Source organism: Bos mutus, chromosome 10 (assembly GCF_027580195.1).
Source record: "Bos mutus isolate GX-2022 chromosome 10, NWIPB_WYAK_1.1, whole genome shotgun sequence".
NCBI lineage: Eukaryota > Metazoa > Chordata > Mammalia > Artiodactyla > Bovidae > Bos > Bos mutus.
The window spans coordinates 63383935-63406053 of record NC_091626.1 but is presented as its reverse complement, the minus strand read 5'-3'; the positions used below and the strand labels follow the sequence as shown (position 1 = coordinate 63406053).

The window sequence follows — 22119 nt, the reverse complement described above, 5'->3', positions numbered from 1 at the left end:
GTTGTCTGTCCAGTATCTGAAAGCAGATGGGGACTGAATCAGGAAGGATCTTAAATATGATAAGAAGTTTTGATTATTGCTAGAAGGCAATGAGGACCCACTGAAAGATACTAAGCTTTAAACTGTTATGGACAGGTTTTTGTTTTAGGCGATTTTTATTCTACAAAATCACTATCATTACTGTGTCGGGGAGTGGGCTGGAGAAGGCAAGACTGGCTCTAAGAAACCAGATAATTAAAGCAAGCAAAACTTATGAAGGCCTGATTTGAGGTACCAACAGTGAGGTTGGGAGGAGGTGAGGAATTTGAGAGGCAGAACAGCAGGAATCAATGAACTACTGGATGTTGTAACTGCAATCAGAGGGAGTAAAGGGTAAGTCCAGGTTTCTGGCTTCAAAATTTTGTGGTTGCTAGTCATGTCAGGAACTGTCACGTAGTATTACAGTTGTATGTTTACCTATGGACCACTCCTAACAAGTCATGTGTATGCATACTCAGTCGCTTCAGTCGTGTCCGACTCTTTGAGACCCTACAGACTGTAGCCCGCCAGTCCATGGAATTTTCCAGGCAAGAATACTGGAGTGGGTTGCCATTTTTTTCTTCAGGGGATCTTCCCGACCCAGGGATCAAACCCACGTCTCCTGCATTGGCAGGCGGGTTCTTTTACCACTAGCGCCACCTGGGAAGCCGAAGGCGTCATAAAGTGGTGGTTTTAGTGAGTGAAGTTGCTCAGTCATGTCCGACTCTTTGCGACCCCAAAGACTGCAGCCTACCAGGATTCTCCAGGCAAGAATAATGGAGTGGGTTGCCATTTCCTTCTCCAGGGGATCTTCCCCACCCAGGGATCGAACCCAGGTCTCCCACATTACAGGCAGACGCTTTAACCTCTGAGCCAAAGGCGTATTCGACTCTTGCGACCCCATGGACTGTGGCCCGCCAGGCTCCTCTGACCATAGGGTTCTCCAGGCAAGAATACTGGAGTGAGTTGCCATTTCCTGCTCCAGGGAATCTTCCCAATCCAGGAATCGAACCCGGGTCTCCTCCATGGCAGGCAGATTCTTTACCAACTGAGCCAGGAGGGAAGCCCGAGTCATAAAGGGACCTTGCTAAAAGTCTTTGTATTAGCCTTGTTAGAAGAGCACCTATTATGTAGGAGGCATATAATTAAATGAATGAATGAATGAATACACTGAAAATACTAAACAGTTTGTATGGTCCAATAAGAGGTATGGCCGATAGCAGAAATTCTAAGGATACTGTTCTCTGCGTGCTGTTATCAAGACCGCGAAGAAAGCAAGCGGTAACTTTGTTTCTCAGGTGCTTTCTGCCTATTGTTCCACTAGAAAGCTGACAATAAAGTTTATTTAAGCGTCGACGTGCCCCGACGTGGCCCCGCCTCCTCAGCCAAAGCCGCGATTGGTGGGCATTGTCCGGCGGCTGCCGTTCCTAAGCCACGATTGGCTGAGGCCGCCGTCATTTCGGAGCTCCCGGCGCCCGCCCGCCTTCTCCCGCGTCACCCGTGTCTGCGCCTCCTACTCCTCCTTTCCTCGCCTCGCTTCTCCCGGCCGCATCCCGCGGGACCGGAGCGAGCAGCGGGGACCATGTTCCGACGCAAGTTGACGGCCCTTGACTACCACAATCCTGCCGGCTTCAACTGCAAAGGTGAGCAGGCGGCCCCAGGCCCGCAGCGCGTCCGTGAGCGGCCGGCCGCCGCTTTCTCAGCGCCAGCTTCTGGGCTCTCCACCTGGACCGTCCGCGGCCTTGTCTCCCCGGCGCCCCTCTCCTCCCGGCCCCGAATACCTATGCTTTCTCCCATCCTTCATCCGCTACCCACTCTTGCCTCGGCATCGCCACTTTCTGCACTTGCTGAACTCCAGACACCACCCCCACAGCCCTCGCCCGCACCCTCAGCACTCTAGAAGGAAAGTCTGCGCTTTTTAGCCCTCCAGCCCCGTGTTTCACGGGTGATTGGGTGATACCCTGAGCACCTGCTGGGGGTCGGCACAGTGCTGAATTCTAGGAAAATGCTGAGTAACTTGAAGACTCGTTTAGGGAACTAGGGAGGGGACGGGGTAGGAGTAAGGGCAGTCAGAACCCATCCAGCAGTTTGAGCCCAAGACAAAATGAAGTCCAAGACTGACAGTGTTGGGGTGAGCGCGTGTACTAACGAGCTAATTACAGTGTGGGGGTTGTGGCGGGGGGAAAGTTAATAGACGAGCGGGGCGGGTGAATTGTAAATACAAAGGTATTTGGGATTTCACAGCTTGAAACTGTAGAAAGTATTAAGATTGCTACCCACTGCTACTCACCTGCCGCCCACCACTACTTATTTTCTTCCAGAATTCTTGGCCGGTGGTAGATTAAGTTTGAAAGGGATCAAGTAACACCTGAGATGTTAAGACCATTGTGTATTCTCAAGACTTGGGGAAGCCTAAATTTGAACTCAAGCTTGAATTTGGAAATTGAAGATGACAGTGTTTTGTCATCTCCTGTAGAAGCATGTCAACTTACAGAATCTTGTTTTTCTGCTTTGCCTTTTATTTAACAAAAAAGGTTCAGTAGGAATAGAGCTTAGATCTGGATTTGAAACTTTGAGCCTCAACTTTTCACTGGTAAAATGGGAATATTACTTACCTCAAAAGCATATGGAAGGATTAAATGAAACAACATACACACTATTCAATGAATGTGTTTAATGTCCTTAATACCAAATGACAGTGATAGTCGGTATCCTTGTTCTGATCGCCATTTAATTTCTTGTACTTTATTGTTGCTATTAATTTAACCTTGCTCAGTCCTTTCTCCCCCTCTTCCTCACAGGAACTGAAATAATAATTGACACTTAAGTAGCAAAATTGTGTGCCAGGCGCTGTTTTTATTCTTATTTTATTTAATCTTTCATAACAAGCCTATGAGGTAAGTCCCCATTTTGTAACTCAAGAATCTGAGGCACAGAAAATTTAGTTAATTAGCCCAGGTTCACACAACCACTAAATTTCTGGAGCCAGAATTTGAATTCAGGCCAGGATATGAACAAAAGTTAATCCAAAGTCTGTACATTCAACTTTTACTTCAGGCAGCTCAAGTAATTGATGATTTTGTAGTTTTTGTTTTTTTTTTTTAATTCCACAAGACTATTTGTGGAGAAGGAAGTGTTTTACCTGGTTCTTCTCATGGGTGTCCCTTGTGGCTCAGCTGGTAAAGAATCCGCTTACAATGCGGGAAACCTGAGTTCGATCCTTGGATTGGGAAGAACCCCTGGAGAAGGGAAAGGCTACCCATTCCAGTATTCTGGCCTGGAGAATTCCATGGACTGTATAGTTCATGGGCTGGCAAAGAGTCGGACATGACTGAGCAACTTTCACTTTATTGTGATTTATATGGTGTTTTTATTACAGATGAAACAGAATTTAGGAACTTCATTGTTTGGCTTGAAGACCAGAAAATCAGACACTATAAAATTGAAGACAGAGGTAATTTAAGAAACATCCACAGCAGTGACTGGCCCAAGTTCTTTGAAAAGGTAATAAATTAGAAAGTAAAATATACCGAGAGCTTGTCTATGAAGACAGCTTTTAAAATAATATAATTTTTCTTTTAAAATAATATAGCCGGATAAAACATCCACAAAACTTATTTGCAGGGCAGGAAGAGAGATGCAGACTTACAAAACACACTTTTGAATACAGCAGGGGAAAGAGAGGGTGGGACAGATTGGAAAATTAGGATTGACATATATACACTACCATGTGTAAAGTAGATACTGGGAAGTCAATGTATATAGTGCAGGGAGCTCAAGTCAGTGCTCTGTGATGACCTAGATGGGTGATGAGTGGAGTGGGGTCGCGTAGGAGGGAGGTCCAAGAGGGAGCAGATACACACACACACAGACATAACTAATCATTGTACAGCAGAAACTAACACAACATTGTAAAGCAATTATACTCCAAACAATAATAATAATCAGTGTTAGAAAAGCTTGATTTCAGGGATATAACTTTTTTTTTTTAACCATATTTTTAAAGCATATTATCTCTTCCTACCAAGCATTCAGTATTAGATAGAAACAGTATGGTGAATCATCAGGCATGAGGGTGGGGGCAGGAATATAGGGGATAAAGAGTTTGAGCTTGATCCAACTAGGGAGTTCTCACAGTTTTAGGTGATATGACTGGACTAATGTTGCCAATTCTCAGCTTTCCCAACCAATCCCTGGCTTCTTGAAACTGTCAGCATTAAGCTAATGTATCTGGAAAGCAGGCCCTTATCCCCAGTACTTAGATGAGTGCCTGACATTCAACGGAAAGACCTGTTTCTTTCATGAAAATATATATTTATAAGTGTGTATTTGTATACATATATGTTATGAATATAAATGAGTGAATGTATAGCAAAATTTATTCAAATCCTCTAGGGCCCTGTACCTGACTAGCAGGCTGCCCATTGAAAACTAACTTTATAGACTATTAACTAATAAAAGTAATGGCACAGTTAGACACTCAAAGAAAAGAAATAGTGTACTCCAAAAAACAGAGACTTCCTAATTAAACAGGGACACATATTATATAAATAGTAAAAATGGCCAAAATCAGATTTTTTTATATTACATTAAAAGTGTAGCCAAAATAGTATTAAGACATTATTAACATGATTGAAAACTAAGGTTCTCTTGTGTTTGCTTATATTTAACATACACAGTTGTCCTTTTTGTGTACAATAGAAATAATACTTTTTAAAAAACTGTATTATTTTTGTGGGTAGAATAACTTTTTCATTGACCTAGTTTAATTTTAGTAACATTTTTGCAGAAAACAGAGTTTTTTCAAATTAGAGTAAAAATTACATTTTACACTATCATTATATTAAACATTTTTATCAGCTCTGTTACTTTGATGAGATCTTTTTCTTTAAGAATTTGAAAATGATTTAATTTTTCATTGAGTGGAACAGAGTGTTTAGGTAGCTAACTTTCTCTTTTTGTGGACTAGGGAATTGTGTAAGCTACATACTATCTCTGTGACAATGAGTAAGTTTATTAACCTTTCTGTGGCTTGAGATTTTTATCAATAATTGGGGATAACAGTGGTATCTTATCTCAGGAGTGGCATATTGTTCATGAAATATACCTATGAGCCTGTCACAGAGGTGCCTGGCCCATCGCAAGTGCTATATTTGTTGATATGCCTGCTTCTGCTACTAATATTGGTACCACTAGATCATTTTCCTTTACCCTTCAAAAGTATATTTTGAAATTTTTGACAGACTTGTTAAGACTTTGAAATACATTATTAGAATTTTATATTTGCTTTTATCACATTTTACTTAATAGTCTACTCGTGTACAAGACGATACAGAGTTCCACATGTGGGAGGGTGTTGAAGAATAATCAACTTTCCAATGAAAAAGACCCAGAAATGACAGTAAAGTAGTATAATCTAAAGATAAATATATTGGAACTTACACAGATACTGTCCTTAAGGTGGTCTCTTTGGAATGATGATGTCATTGCTTAAAGCATATTTAGAACTTCTTTTGGAATCAAAAGATTTAGATCAGGAGACATATTTTGAATATTGGCAGTTTTTTATACTTTGAAGGTGGGTTTGCTTTTTGTATCATGACTAAATCTTGTGAATGAGGTGCTTTTTTTTTTTAAAAAGCAGGTGAATAAAATTTTTGGTTAGAAAATAAGGTATGGTTAAAAAGTGCTGATTCATTAGATATCCCCCAAAGGATTTCCAGAAGGTTTGAGTTATAGCATTGTTGTGGGATTAGATTTTAAGCTCCTGAGACATTTACTTTAAGGACATGCTTATTTGAATATATCGCTTCTGATGTTTATTCAAAACACCTGTGTGTCACATAGCTTACTCTCTTGGAAGCATTCCAAAATATGAAAGCTAAGGTTTAGATAATAATTGGGTTTTGTTTTTTGATACATGTTTTTATTTAACTACTCTGTGTATTGAGACCTAGAATCATGGTTTAGATTCAGGTCCCTGATTTAAGTTGTGTAACTGTCAAGAAGTGTTGACCTATAGGCTTCGGTTTTCTCATCTACAAAATGAAGTTATTGTAGATCAGTGATGCCCTGTCTGGAATCTGCAAAAGTAAAACTTTCATAAAGCATGATGGGAGTACTTAATTTCTTTCCTAAAGTAGTATATACTTAAATGGGTATAATTGCATCAAAGGTTTAGTAAAATAAATGTTATAAGAAATTCGTGAGAGATAAAAACTCAGGTCTCTTAGTTCCACCATGTTTTATTTTGTGACTTTATAGTAACAATGAAGCAATTTTCCTTTTCCTTCACAGTATCTCAGAGATGTTAACTGTCCTTTCAAGATTCAAGATCGACAGGAAGCAATCGACTGGCTTCTTGGCTTAGCTGTTAGACTTGAGTATGGAGATAATGGTATGTTTTTTGTTTTTATTTTATTTTATTTATTTATTTTTTTAATGGTATGTTTTGTGCGGAATATATTGTTTTAAAGAGAGGGAGAGAAAGGGTGGGAAAGGAGGGTAAAAATGTAGGGAACTTGCCCATTTGTCTTAGATTGTTTTACCTTTGATTTGTTTTCAGTTTTGTACATCCTCATCTCACTTTACAGTATCTGATTAAAATTTTACTTTTTGTTTGTAGTCATTCTAGATTTTCTTTTTTAGAATTTGAAGGTGATGTCCTCTTACAAAGTCACATCACTTCAGTGAATTTGCCGGCTTGGCACAGTCTGCACCTTAGCCTTCAAGTTCATTTGTTGCTACTGTCCCAGGATTGATAGGATTTCAAGTCTTGGGTGCAGCAGCCAGTTTCACTGGAGACTGAAATATACATCTAATGCAAATATGCACTATAAGCCAAAATATATTTATTATTCATGTTTAACATTTTATTACACATACTTGTATCATTGGAATATTTTGAATATTAGTACTTATCGTGAAAATAGTTTTCCAATAAACCATTTTCTCTCATTAGGCCATTTCATTTTGAAAGGCCTGCTAACATCTAAATCTAAGATCTGATTATCTTATTTTATCTCCATCCTCTGCATTTATGTTCTCTTTCTTGGGACTATCAGTTCCAGTCTTAATCATTCGCTTTTGAAGCCTTTTTAATGCCTTTTGTTGTTTAGTCTCTTAAGTCATGTCTGACTCTCTGGGAATCCATGGACTGTAGCCCACCAGGCTCCTCTGTCCATGGGATTTCCCAGGTAGGAATACTGGAGTGGGCTGCCATTTCTCGCTCCAGGTTTAGTTTCAGTGTCTTTGGCCCCTCTTTTCTTCCCATCCATCTTTTCCTTTGTCTGCTGTATCTTTCCTTCTCCATCTCCACTGCCGTCACCCAAATTCTAGCTCTTGTCCCTTTCTCCTGAGATTATCATAACACCTTTCATAGTAGTCTCCCATCTGTGTCACCCTCTGTTTTCATCCACATGGCCCCCACCAAGCTAATTTTTTGAAACATAAATGTTTTAGGATTCTACACTTTGTCTCCAAAGAATAGTTCCTTTTATATATTCACAAACACCATTGCTTTCCCATTTTCTACAAAAGGAATTCCAGGCTCCTTAGCATGATATCAAAGCCTTTAAACTAGTATTCATATACTTGCCACCCCAGCCAAACTAGAGTAATGCTGTTTCCTCTTTCCACCTCCTTTTTTCCCCCTTCTTTCTTTGCTTTCACTTTTCCCTTGGCTAATATGCCATTTCAGTCTATCTCTACACACATAAATCCTGTCTGTCCTTGTAAGATCCAGCTCAAATGCCAGCTAGCAGCAATGATACTTCCTTGTTAACTTTCATAACTTTTACCTCAATAACTTTTTAGATCATTTGCACTTTTCATTTTGCTCATGTTACTTGCCTCACTAAATTGTAAGCTGATACTCAGCTTTGTTTTCTACATGGTACCTCTATTAATTTCCTGTTGCTGCTGTAACATATTGCCATAAACTCAGTGATTTAAAAGACAGTATCTTACAGTTTCGGAGGTCAGAAGTCCAACACCTGTATCAGGACTGAAGTCAGTTTGTCGACAGGGTTGGTTTGTTTTGGAGGCTCTAGGGGAGGATTCATTTCTTTGTCTTTTCCGTCTTCTGGAGGCTGCCTGCTTTCCTTAACTGTGTTCCCAGTATCTTCAAATCTAGCCGCATAACAAGTTCTAATCTCTGTAATTCTGCTTTCATTGTCACGTCTTCTCTGACTCTGACCTTCCTGCCTCCCTCTTCTAAGGATGCTGTGATTTCATTATGCCCACCTAGATAATCCAGGGTAACCTGCCACCCCCAATTTCAAGGTCCTTAATTCAGTCACACCCACACAGTCCCTTTTGCCATGTAAGATAACATATTCATTACTTCTGGGGATTGCAGTATGGCCATCTTTTGTGGGGAGGGAGCAGTCATGATTCTCTCTGCCACAGTGCCTGACGTAGTTTCTTATGTACAGTAGATGTGCTTATCAATTTTAATAAATCCTTGGTAAGTGCAATATATGAATGTAAGTACAGTTATTTCTCAGTGATAGCATGGTTTCTTTTAATGTATAAAAAAGCTGAGTTTATATCTGAAACACTGCCCCTTAGCAGTAGGAGGCACTGTTGTTCTCTTACGGCTTTACATTGATGAGTTCATTCTTCCTGACTTTTAAGTTATTTTAAATTTTTATTTTTGATAAATTATAAATTTTTATTATTTATGCCTTAATATTTTGTAAAGCCTTTAGCTTGCTTGTCAATTAAGGTGATTAAAAGCTAACTTAAGTTCTTTTAACTTTTTTTGGTAATTTCAAATTTACAGAAATGTTGCAGGAATAATAAAAAGAATTATTACATACTCAAATTCTGCAGGTGTTATTAACATTTTACTTCATTTGCCTTATCCTTTTCTGTGTATTCACATACTCCTAATTTTTTTCTGAACCATCTGACACTAAATTGTAGATGATTTCTGAAGCACTTAAATGCACATTTCCTAAAAGAAAAAGTCATTGTCTTACATAGCTACAGCATGGTTATCATAATCAGGAGATTAACTTTGATTCTCTGCTGTTGTCTGTAGGTATTACTCACATTTCAGTGTTTGTCTCAGTAATGTTCTTTACGGCAAAAACAAGCGAACAAAAACCTCCAAAGCAATCCTGGATTGTGTGTTTTGTTCATTCTCGTTCATCTCTGTGTCCATTCTCCTACACTCTGGAACGATTTACTCAGTCTTTGTGCTTTAGGACAGTGACATTTATTTTGTAGAATGTCCTTCAGTTTGCGTGTGTCTGATGGTTCCTCATGGTTGGGTTGAGAGTTTGTAGTTTGTTAAGAATAACACAAGTTATGTTGCATTCTTGTAAGTACCTCATATTAGGATGCATGTGTTAGTGATATACCTAAATGTTAGTCATTTTTCTGATCACTTGGGTAAGCTTTCTTCAGTGTAAAGTTACTGTTTTCCCCTTTGCAGTAAATATGTATCTTATTTTTTTATTTTTGACTTGCACCTCACAGGATGCAAGACCTTGGTTCATCAAACCCCATGCCCTCTGCAGTGGTAGACCAGAGTCCTAGTCACTGAAATTCCTTAGATACATATCTTGGAAAAGAGATACTTTGAGATGATTTCTCTGTGCTTTTCCTCCTTAAATCTTAGCTTTAGTATCCATTTGATGATTCTGGCCTGAGTCAATTATTATATTGATTATGATGGCCAAAAGGTGTTTTTCTGATGCCATCATTCTTCTACATTTTTTTTGGCTTTCCACTGAAAGGCCTTTAAGAGCAGTTCCCTTCTTACCAATGTATGTTTTTATTCAAATCAGTGTAGATATGTGAATTCTTATTTTACTCAGTGGGTTTTAATCCTTATTTGTCATCGTGTATTTAAATGTTTGTTCCAGATTTGGCTAGTGGGGACTCCTTTCAGCTAACTTCTGTCTGACTTAAATTTTAATGCTTTTATTCCCCCCCCCCCTTTTTTTAAGCAAATCATAAAAGCACTATAGCCAAAGATGGCTTTGGGGGCATTAAATTTAGTGAATTACTATTAAATATTTTTATTTGTAAAATCTTAAACTACTATTTTTCAAGTAAAGCTAATAAAATCTATTTTTGGAATTCTGCATTTTACGACTCAAAGTTTAGCTTTGTGTATCATGGTGTATTTGAAGTGCTGTTTTTTCTAGAAAGCAAAGTTTTTGATTTCTGTATACAGCATTCAAAAGAAGATTTGAGAAGAAACTTCTTAGTAAATTTGTATTTAACCTCATGTGACTTACATTTACCCACCTCCCATTCTTCCCCTCCCAACTTTCAGAGGAAGCTGAAAAGCAGACTTTCTCAAAATTTAGATACCAAAGAAACGTTAATGAAAAGGTATTTGTGTTAGATAATCATTTTACCTTAATTAAAACAATAAACTACTCATATTGTCTTGTAGAGTTTTTTAATAGCAAAAAGTAATTTTGAATGGATGAGTTGTCTGTGCTTACAACCAATTTGGCTTAAATTCAGTAAATAAGCAGTGTTTGTTTTACCTTAAGTTGAAGTCCTACAAATTGTATTTTTCCCTGTCTTTACAGCTGAAAAATACAACAAGGACTTGGTACCTGATAATACAAAAAATGCTGACAATGCAGCTAAAAATGCAGAGCCATTGATCAATTTGGATGGTAAGTTTATAAATGCATAAAAATTATCAACATTTTTGGTTTCTTAAATGTTTTTTACTTCTAGAATGAAGTCTGGGTTTACTTGGTTTTAGTAGATTAAGAATGTTTCATGGAGACAGACATTTGTGTTCATATTTTTGTATTCTTTATGCTGTTTTTGTTGTGACAGTGTCCTTTCTCCCTTATATAGTTGAGTACCTGAAATTTAAAATGCTATGCTTTCATCTGTCCATAGTAACTTGGGTAATTGATTTGTGTTTAATCATAGTGGTGATTGCTTTCCTAGGTGCAGAAAATATTAATCTAATGACTATGAAACAAGTGTTAAAATTTTTCATTTTTGTAAGTCCCAGATGTCTTTAAGTAGTTCTTTCTCCATTTAAAAGTATGATGATTCTAATTACTTAGGTTATGTTAAATATTCTTTTGCTGACTTATGGTGACCTGTTATTTATGAGTTACCCCTATGAATTAATAAGCTGCTTGGACACTCTAGGGCTGCTGCTCGGAGAAAAGGTTTTGGGAAAACTGTCCTTTGAAGGGAATCTGTGTATTAAAATTAATAGCTTTAAAAAAAAAATTAATAGCTTTTTGAGAAAAGTTAATTAAAAGTGGTACATAAATGGGCCTTGCAGAGAAAGTTACAGGACAAACCTCATGTGAGTTAGTCATTTATTGGGTTGTTCACTTTGGTTGATTAGTAGGAAAACCATTGATCTCATCAATTTACCTAATGATGATGCCCCATACTACTTTTGTCAGCATTAATTTTAGAAATTAAGAGATTTTTTTGTTACTAGAAAATAAAAATGTTTTTAATATATGCTTACATTTATGTCTGTAATTACATGCTTACAGAGCTATAAGTTTCCATTTTTAATCTTTTATAGTAAATAATCCTGATTTTAAGGCTGGTGTAATGGCTTTGGCTAACCTTCTTCAGATTCAGCGTCATGATGATTACCTGGTAATGCTTAAGGTCAGATTCATATTTTTGATTCATACATGTAACAATTTTAAAAACTCATTTTCTAAGTAATTTCATATTTATATATAATTTTTAAAATCTTCATTTTCTAAAAATAATTGTTTGATATTTAAAGCTATGGTTGAATGAGTAAAATGTAGAGGAATGTAGGACATAAACCGGATTTAATTAGTTCATTGGTTTTAGATTACCTAACAACCAATATCAAAGTATTTACTATGTACCTGCCTCTGTGCTAAATCTTTTGCAAAGATGATCTCATTCAGTCTTCCCAACAATCCTAGAGGTAGTTAACTGGTATCTTTTAAAAAATATGTATATGAAGAAACAGACTGAACGATAATAGATAAATAATGTTCAAGCTGACACAGAAAATGATAGGATTTAAAATAGACACTTGACCTTAAACTAGACACTTGGTCCAATCTTCCTCCTGTATCACCCCACCTCTTTTTAATTAGTCCTTCTAAAGATTCATGGTCGATAATTCATTAAGATCATGGAAAATGCCAAACTAGTAAATGGTGCATTTGGTCAAAGATATATACCCCCAAGTCTCTCTGAGGAATGAATGTTTCTGTCCTCCAAGCCCCCCATCCTAAATAGGCCATTCAGTTCAATCCTTCCATCAGGGAATCTGATGGTCTGAAAGATATGTCTTATTTCTGAGAGGAAAATCTATTCTTGCTTCAGACAATTCATGTTGAGTAACTATGATAGTCTTGTGGGGGAGGGGCAAGGGAGTGGTCCTTAGGATACCAGATTTGGAAGTTATTTTAGAAATTATTATTGATTTCTATGAGACAGAGCTTTAAATTACTTTAAGCCACTTTTCAGGAAATTAATTTCACTCTCCCCACAAGAGATTAAGCCATAATTTATTCTCCTTTTTAGAATTATATTAAGTGACAATTGTAAGAAGGGGAAGACTATTTTATTCCTAGATTATTGTAATTCTTTCTGCTGAATCTGAATGTTTAACTTGGATCATCTCAACTCCAATTGGATGCCAAGAGACAAAAGTTGTTTTTAGTGAAATTTAGCTCTTTCAAAGGCTTGTTCCTTTCTTGGGCAATTACAGAAATTATTTTGGAATGGTTCTACAGTGGTTGTGTCAGCCTTAATCATAAACTTAGAGAGAGGAAAATAGTGTATTTGGGATGCTAAAGTATAAGTCAATTATAATCAAAAACTATAAAATTCTAATCCTAACTGCATGTTTGTTCTTTTGAGTTAATTGAAGCAAACAGTACATGACAATATGGACATCCTCATAGGTTTGCTAGGTGTGAGAATCAGTGCATTAACTGTTTGGCAACTGGACTATGTAATATATTTGCAGTGACTGTTAGATTGGTTTAGTTATTTTGCAAATGTATTTTTCCATGTTTTTATTATTAAAAATAATTCTTCACACTTTTCACACTTATTTTGGGGTTTTCACTATGATTCACTAAAATTCCTTAAAATCTTTTCGAGTGTGTGCAAGTATATGTCTGCACTTGTGTCTGCAGTGATAAAATGTGTTGATAATGAAAAAATGTGTCCTATGAATAATCTGAAAAAATGTTACTATAGTGAAGAACCCAAGGACAGTATTATACACTACTCTTTGTGTCAAAGATTGTGTGCATGCACACACGCATGTGCATATCCCTGGTGAGCTTGTAATTTGTTAGAGACTTTGTGAGTATGTAGAAGGATCTGCTAGCAATAATTGTTTTCTGAAATGATAACTGAGGCTTGGATAGAAAGGAGACCTTTATTAAAAATGTTTACCACACACAAATTACTTATTCAAAAAATGTAATTGTTATGAACATCATTCCACATTATTAAATGTTAAAAGTGAAAACTTTCATTACATTAGCTGTTTTATTTTTAACTTGCTGGAGAGTTTGGTACTGAATTAAGTATTTCTAATTTCATCATATTGAGCATCCTTATTCTATATATTGAGAGAAGAAAAGATAACAGCCAATAAAAAGTAAAAATAATATTTTGGGGGATTTCTTAGGCAATTCGCATTTTGGTCCAGGAGCGCCTGACACAAGATGCAGTTGCTAAAGCAAATCAAATGAAAGAGGTACGTTGTTTTTTTTAATCTAAATAAATTCTAAATTATTACTGAACATTTTTTTTGGAGTTTGAACTTTGCTTGACAATGCTTAAGATATTCTGTGTTAGAACTGCCCAGAGAAAGTACTTCAGCAGGGTGGAATTAGATTCTTAAGCAAATTGTACCCAGTCATATTTGAGTGAAAAGTGAACTTCACATTTATCTCACTTCATTACTTTTAAGAAGCTACCAGTAGCACATTTACAGCCTACCGGTAGAAAACCACTGTGTGCGCTCAGGTAATTTAAAAGAACTTAACCTTGTGAAATTTACTGGGTTATTTTGACTAACTACTAGAAAACAGGACACACCTCCTCTTTGTTACTCGTTAGTTTTCCTTTTCTACATAAATCTTTATCTTCACCCTTTTGTTTCTTCAGAGAAATCTCATTTCCTACCATAAACCATGATAAAGTAACTTGTTCATAATTTTAGGATAGTTTCAGATGAATTGTACCAAAAATCCAAATGTCCCTAAAGTCTTCTTGAGTATGGGTCAGTGCAGACAGTGTCCTTGGGTTAGCAGCTGCAGATATCTGATAATGCCCCTTCCTGCTACATAGATGAATGTCTTGGTTACAGTCTGTATTCTGAACCCTGGTCCTTCGGTCATGCCTCCCTCACCCTCTAATTCCCCAGTGTCTATTGTCCTCTGACCTCATCTTTATCAAAGCCCAGTAGTTTTGAAAGGTTATTAATGCCAGGGCAGGGTAGTGCCCCTCTGAAAGACACTCGGTTTCTTTTAAAGGTTCTTATTGGCTTATTAATTATGTATGAATCAGGCCACTGGAAATTAAAGATCAGCTTATTTCACCCCCACTATAGAACAAACAGTAAATTGTTTTGGCATAATAAAATCATTCATAATCATTCAGCAAAACTATGCCTTTGGTTTGGAACGCAGTGCAAATAAGGCTGTAACCAAATAATCTTTGCTTTTATTTGCCAAGTGAAATTCAGTTTATTTTCAGTGTTCCAAATAAATCCTAACTTCAGTGTCATCTCAGAAGATACTGTGCTACTATAATAACAGTGGAGAGTTTACAGTTTCTTGTTTGCACTCATTCAGTACACTGGATTTGGGGCATGAAGTGAGAAGTGACAGTTTAGCATTTGTAACATTGAAAGGATTGACTTTAACTGGTAATGATTTTATACAGTATATAATAAGCAGAAAGTCTAAACCGCCTTCCTTATTTTTGATAGTTATTGTGAACTTTATATGGTTTGGCATCATACCAAAGATGGTGATTATGATACAGTGCTGACTGGTTAACTAAATGGTTTAGATTCTGTTCATTTTCCAAGACCATTTCAAAATAACTTTTAAATAATATACAATCTGATAAATGTCATAACCATAAAAAAGTTATGTATATTTTAGAGTTGTACAGTTCATAAAGACAAATTGATATGCTCAAAGTTGAAGAAGCTCATGAATGGAAGTAATCCTGTTTGTTCTGTACACTGGCTGCTTACTGTCACTAAAGTGGGACAAGAGCAGCCCTGTCAACCTTTGCTCCAATAGCTGTAATGATAGCACTGCTGCAGAAAGGAGCTATGCTTTTATAGTGCCTGGTTTTAAAGGATTGGATTGTGTTATGAAACTAGCTTCTTACTACATGGAAAAAGCCTTTTTTTGGGTTTTTTTTTTTTTTTTTTGTAGTAGGAAAAAAGTCACTCATCAAAAGGCATATTTAAAGAGAAAATTCTCAGGCACCTTGCCACTGCAGCTAAAAGGGCTAAAATAACAAACTAGCTAGCTGCTTTTCAGTTTGAGGTAAGAAAATAGACATGTATCACTATATATAGTCTGATTTTTGTCCTTTTTCCTTAAGGGCTTGCCTGTTGCCTTAGACAAGCATATTCTTGGTTTTGACACGGGGGGTAAGTGATTTTTAATTCAAACTTTTGAGAGACTTGGTGATTATTTGGGGGAAGTGAGTGAATAAATGCAAAAGTTACTGATTAATGCAGTGTTTCTTATGAAACAGATGCAGTTCTTAATGAAGCTGCTCAGATTCTGCGATTGCTGCATATAGAAGAGCTCAGAGAGCTACAGACGAAAATTAATGAAGCCATAGTAGCTGTTCAGGCGATTATTGCTGACCCAAAGACAGACCACAGACTGGGAAAAGTTGGAAGATGAACATTTTAGGATTTCAGCTTCTCACCTACTTAGTACAATTGGGAACCATGTAAGCTTTGGCATGTGTTTGGAAATGTCATGTTTTCAAGGGAAGAATCCCAGAAAATTGACTATGTTCTAGAGATTTACCATCATTGCTTTTTCTTTAATAAAGTTGGGAAGGCGATTTTTTTTTTTTGGCTGTGTGTTATGTATGGCTGCTTTCTGCCTTGCGGTTTTAAGTTCATGCCACCCCCCCAACTTCATTATAGACAACACAAATCCTTAAGTCATAGGAAAACTTAAAAATATATTTTATTGGAGTAATCTAGAAAATTTGAGAACCATTACATCTTTGGTATTTATATATAAATGTAATCTCGTGGGTAATCCTATAGAGGGACTTACAGGATCAGAAAATACAAATTGAAACATTCTAGCACCTTTTAATATAAATAGAAATGCATTGATGTAGAGGTAAAAAAAAAAAAAAACCCTTAGAACTTTTTTTGGGAAACTATAAATAAGTTGGTTATTTCCCATCAGTTCTGCATTAACCTTCTCTTAACTATGTCAGGGTTTATGATCTTTTAGGATTGTATTTTTATACTGATCACGTGTGCTTTAATTTCTGTCCAGAAAGCAAAAATCAGATTTAGGGTCTCAGCGTGCTCTAATTGGTTCTTAGTTGAATGAATTTGACCTTTTAAATATGATATAAATGTTTATGGAAAGTTGCTTATAAGCAACAATTAAAATTCTGTTGCCTTTTTTAATCTTGAAATAACTTGTTTTTTAAAAATACAGTAGTAAGGATTGAGGTATAAACTTTTCACAAAATATACTTAGTCTTTTTGCCTGAAAATGTTCATCTTGTATGTCCAGGAACTTCTAATGGCCAATTCCTTCTTCACTTTCACCTTTGTTCCTGGTAAATGTTCTTTAGGGTCCAGATTCCAATTGTAAACTCCAAGTCCATATTTACTTTCTTCCTGTGGAGGGAGGGAACAGTATGTGAGTATTTTATATCTAATTTGCAACAGCAAGTCTTTTTAAAGGGGAAATAAGCTTGGTAGACTTAAGGTAGCAGAATGGTCACCCCTATGTGTTGGCCAGGAGCTTTTCTAGCTCAGAATGGCTCTCACTGGTGGTGGCAGCAGGCCAAGGGTGATCAGCTACTAGATCTATCCTCTACTCAGCTGATCCAAAAGGAGCTGCCTGAGCAGCTGTTTACCTGGACAGTAGGGGTAGACTGCAGTTATCCCATAGAGGTGAGATCGCTGCTCTGGGAGATACTCATCAGTAAACTGGCCGGTATCTCTGTTTACTGCTATAACACCGTCCCTGGTAACAGAAAGGAAGAGTGAATTCATAGGATTAAAGACTGGGTAGAAAAAGTCAGTTTATCAATAAGCGAACTCTCTGCCAGACTTCTCAAATACATTTTTAAAATTAACTGTGACTTGTGACTCGGATTCTGAAGATCTGTCTGTATCAGTGATTCTCAAAGTAGTCCTCAGATCTCCATCATCTGGGAACTTGATAGCAGTACAGATTCTTTGGGCTCCTACTCAGATTCTAGAATGGGACTGATCAATATGCTTTGTCAAGAGCACAGGATAATTCTGATGTCATGCTACAGTTTGAGAACCACTGTTCAAATCAGAATTGCTGGGGGTGGAGTGGAAGGACATACACTTATTTTTAATGCTTCCCAGTTCCTCTTAGCAAACTAGTGTAAGGTGTAGTATTTTTCATTCTCCTGGGGAGCAACTAATATGTCCATGTCATTTTTTATTCTCTGAAGATCAGACTAATGTCCTTGCTTTTTGGATAGTTTATTACCAAATAGTATTGCTCACATGTAGCTTAAAAATGGCAGACCTCATAAATTTCTGGGTGATATAAAAGTCTTCAGTAACACTTGAAGAATGTTACGTACTAATGAAGAAAGAATGAAAAAAAAACCTTAAGCATAGGGCTTAATTACTAAAGTCACTTACTAACGTGGTACAACAAGTGCTGTCTCCTCCAGGACAGTTTGCCTTTTCAGGCTTGTCCAGAGTGTGTCAGGCTTACCTTCTCCAGTCGGTATGGTAGAAGTGATCTGCGTAGCTCACAATGTTGAAGGGGTAGTTGAGGTTGTTTTGAATGACACGCCGTCCAGTTCCATCAGGTAGTATACACTCCAGTTTTTTAGTTCCTTTTAAAACAAAAAGGTCCTTTTATATGATGAAAAAATTCTTTTTCTTTTACCAAAAACAGTGGCAAGTAAATTTACTCTCAGAGAAAACAAAGGTGGAATGTTTTATCACCATTGCAATAATACAAATTAAAAACTGTAAAATTTTCCTATTCTATTACCAGTCTTCAGTTTGTTTAAGAGCATTCTAGTTTTTACTGGAATTTAAACTCTTAATTCTGTTTTGGAAAACAGGATTGCATTTACAGAAACCTGGCTAAGTTTCTCCCAGAGGAGGAAATAGAGATAAAAGTTAAATCAGTGTTAAAGAAGTCTACCTGTGAGCTCATAAACTGTTAAAATATTTGGATAAATACCTGCCCTTTGTAAGCAATGTATGATAATAGCCAAGGCTGCCTTTTAACTGAAATCCTTTTTTTTTAGACTATATTATCTTCTATGCAGGAATAAAAAGTAAAATACTAGCCTGACTTGTATTTTTCAATGTAAATATTTTAATAGCTAAACAAGGCAAGAATTTCCAAGTGTGACCTCATGGACTGTGTATTCCACCAGGCTCCTCTGTCCATGGAGTTCTCCAGGCAAGAATACTGGAGTGGGTAGCCATTCCCTTCTCCAGGGGATCTTCCCAACCCAGGTCTCCTGCAGTGCAGGCAGATTCTTCACCAGCTGAGCCACTGGGGAAGCCGTTTTCTCATGGAACCCTTTAAGTAAATTTCAAATACCTATTAAAAATATCACTGTTGTTTTGGGCAGCTGGGTTGTAATATTGACCCACCTGCATTTTCGTCCCTTTTATTAAAATCAAATTCCTTAAGAACAGCTTTTTTTTTTTTTTTTAGTATCTAATGAAACAAAGTTATCTTTTCAGTTGTACTAATAGTAACGAAATTATACAACAGAGAGAGAGAACCTGGGAACAGGCAGCCCAAATTTATTACTAAAGGAAGCCATCCTGCCACATTGCTTTTCAAAGAATGTCCCCAGCATAACAGCATACTGACTGTTAGAATAACAGATATTTATAGACAGTGAACTCCGGGAGTTGGTGATAGACAGGGAGGCCTGGCATGCTGCGATTCATGGGGTCGCAAAGAGTCAGACACGACTGAGCGACTGATCTGATCTGATAGATGTTGTAATACTGAGAAAAGAAAATAATAACCTTTGTTCATTTATCTAAGCCTGTCGATTCCAACAGTGTATAATACTTATTTTTTTACTGCTTTCCCTCCCCCAACACAAGCACTTGGCACATCTTTTAGGTTAAAAATAAGTTGGACATTGAACTAGCTCTCAAACTTACTGCCTCATTTATACACATAAGGCCTCAGGAAGTTCACTGTAACAATCGTTACAAAGTGTCCTTTAAAACAGGGGTCCCAAATTTCTGGGCTCTAATGCCTGATGATCTGAAGCAGGGCTAATACAATTAATAATAGAAATAAAGTGCACAGTAAATATAACCTGCTCAAATCATCCCAAAACGTCCTGTCCTCCCCCGGCCATGGAAAAACCGTCTTCCACGAAACCAGTCTCTGGTGCCAAAAAGGCTGGGGACGGCTGCTGTGAAAGGCGTAGAGCATTTGCTGAAGTGTTATAAATTTAAACCAGACGTTCTGAAGGGTGGGATCTGGTTTTATTGTAAAATCAGAGTGCTCACACTCACTGCACGCTGTAGTGTTCTGTATGTGCACTCCATCAACAGTATTACCTGCATCTGCCCAGCAGAGCAGTTTGGAGAAGGGGTCAAAGGTTAAACCATTGGGTAGTCCAATGTCTTTATTCACTAGAATTCTTCTGTTTTCTCCATCTAAAGACGACATTTCAATCTTAGGTGCTTCTCGATTCCAATCTGTCCAGTACAGGTTGCTGTGGTAAATGAAATGGAGAAAGATAAACCTTCCTCAATGCATAGAATCCAAATTTCAGAGTCAAAAACTGCTGAAAGTTAAAGCTGAAGGTTATATGTCCCAGTTGATGACCTTAGCAATTATTGTAGACAGGAAACTGTTCTGTTAACCACTGCCACTGTGAAAATGGGGCCAGAGGAATAACACGTCTGGTGTCTGAGTTTTGCTTACTTGCACCATTTTACACAGGTAACCCCACTATGGGTTTAACAACTGGGATTTCCTAATGTGTTGCTGGAGGGAGACCCACCTCATTCCAGTTGAAGTCGCAGGCTTGGCCTGATCCAAAGTAGCCCCCAGTCTCTCTCACATACTCTTGAATTCTCTACATACCACATCACAGGCTTAGTAATTTCCTTGTTATTCTGTTATTCATTAGTTTACTGTCTTATTTCCTAGAACGTAGTAGAACTTAGACTTCACGAAAGGACAGACCCTGTCTTTGCCTGAACAGTGCCTGACACCTAGTAGATCCTCTGTGAATACTGTTAAATTAACGTGCACTTTTATGCTCATGTTCTGACCCTCCTTACACCGTACTTAGAACCCAAGGGCTTCAAGTGAGGGTCAACAGGTAACAGGAGAATTAGGGAAGCCCAGCCGACCCCTGGATTGGATCCACAGCGATGGCACGAGGGTTCACCAGGTCCGTGTGGAAGAGGGCCCGACGCTCAGAGCCATCCAGCCTGGCCCTCTCTATCTTATCCAGGCCGCTGTCCGTCCAGTACATTGTTCTACGGAAGTGGTCGATGGCAAGACCTTCGGGGCTTATTAGACCTGAAATAAAACAAAGGCAAGACTGAAGCAACTGCAGCTATGAAAGGAGAATCTGAAGCAGAGAGGTCTACTATGTTCCCACAGTTAAGGGGAAAGTCTTGAGAGTCTCTAAAAAAACAGACTGAATAGAGGGGTAGGTCCTTTGTGGTTTTCCTGCCATGTCTAGTTCACTCTAGCCTCATGTTCACTCTACCCTCATAAGACCCACCCCCCCACCCCAAGCCTGGTGGCACCAAGCGTCCCCAGGGCTGGGGCCACTCCCTGAGTTCCTACACAAACCCTTCCTGTTCAGAGTCCTATCTAGAAGGTAGATGGGAGACTTAGGCACAAAGCAAGCAAATAACCTGGACTGAGTAGAATGAAATGAAATGGGAAGTGTCTTCTGGGTGGAGCTGCTGACCTGAGTTAACAACCATCTCGGGCTCTGCTCCTGGTTCCAAACTGGCGCGGCTAATTGTCCGTCCAGCAACATCTGTCCAGTACACCATCCTCTCCCGGCAGTCATAGTCAATTCCCACGACTATGGAGCCCTGTGTGACCAAAACACAGAATTGGAAGAATTAGGATTCCTTGCACTTCCCCCGACTTCATGCTCAGCCACCTCACTCGTTTGTTCATGGCAGCGTTGACCAGCTGCACTGTACGGTTTTACGGACAGCGGGGCACAGTGGGTAGAAGTATAGGCGATGGAGGCTGGCTTCCCTGAGCCAGCGCCAGGCTTGGCCACTTACTTCGGCACTACCTTCATTTTGCAGATAAGGTGACAAAGGCATACAGAGGTTAACAGAACCTACTTCACACAGCTGCTATCAACATTAATACCATAAAAGCTTATAAAGTATCCCAACCAGTGATGAGTACATTGTAAGTTTTCAGTAAGCATTATTATTGGTGGTGGTAAAAGCAAGAGTGATTTCATGAAAAGATCAGCCCATTCAGTGATTAGAGGACAAATACTAGTCTCAGCAAAGTAAGTAATGTTTCACTGGACAAAAACTGACTGCCAAATGTAATCCAGCACTTTTTGAAAAAGCCTCTCTAAAATTTGCCAACATATAATGAAATCAACCCTCCCCTGCCCTGTCAGTGAGATCTTTCTGCTATTTGAAGTGCAGACACCCTTAACCCTCGCCTCTGCGTCTTACTACAAAGCAGTCCTTGGGCTGTACTCTAGTGTAAAAGAAAGTCTATTACAACTTGAAGGAACTGGGGAATGGTGGCCACCTGACTTCTGTCTTGGGAGCTCTCCCCTCCTTCCCTATTGCTAAACAAATGACAAAATCCTTTTTTAAGTGCTGAGTCGGTGATATTCCTTTCCAAAATTCTG

General features: G+C 38.1%; 2 protein-coding genes across 2 annotated transcripts in view; one reads left to right on the top strand and one right to left on the bottom strand.

Annotated features, from left to right (window-relative positions):
* The first annotated feature begins 1501 nt into the window (after positions 1-1501).
* RTRAF (RNA transcription, translation and transport factor) lies at positions 1502-16086 on the top strand. Its single transcript, XM_005894544.3, has 8 exons — positions 1502-1661; positions 3398-3522; positions 6316-6415; positions 10575-10664; positions 11555-11643; positions 13670-13738; positions 15610-15658; positions 15766-16086. Exons 1-8 carry the CDS (start codon positions 1601-1603, stop codon positions 15918-15920), a joined length of 738 nt encoding a protein of 245 aa, XP_005894606.1. The 5' UTR covers positions 1502-1600; the 3' UTR covers positions 15921-16086.
* Positions 16087-16196: 110 nt separating this feature from the next.
* NID2 (nidogen 2) overlaps positions 16197-22119 on the bottom strand; it is a 92769-nt gene continuing 86846 nt past the window's right edge. The window contains exons 15-20 of the mRNA XM_005894543.3: positions 21193-21322; positions 20621-20792; positions 19817-19974; positions 17979-18102; positions 17134-17243; positions 16197-16891 (exon numbers count right to left, since the gene is read on the bottom strand). Of these exons, the coding sequence (XP_005894605.2) occupies positions 16881-16891; positions 17134-17243; positions 17979-18102; positions 19817-19974; positions 20621-20792; positions 21193-21322 (705 nt within the window). The 3' untranslated portion in view covers positions 16197-16880. The remainder of the gene's footprint in view (positions 16892-17133; positions 17244-17978; positions 18103-19816; positions 19975-20620; positions 20793-21192; positions 21323-22119) is intronic.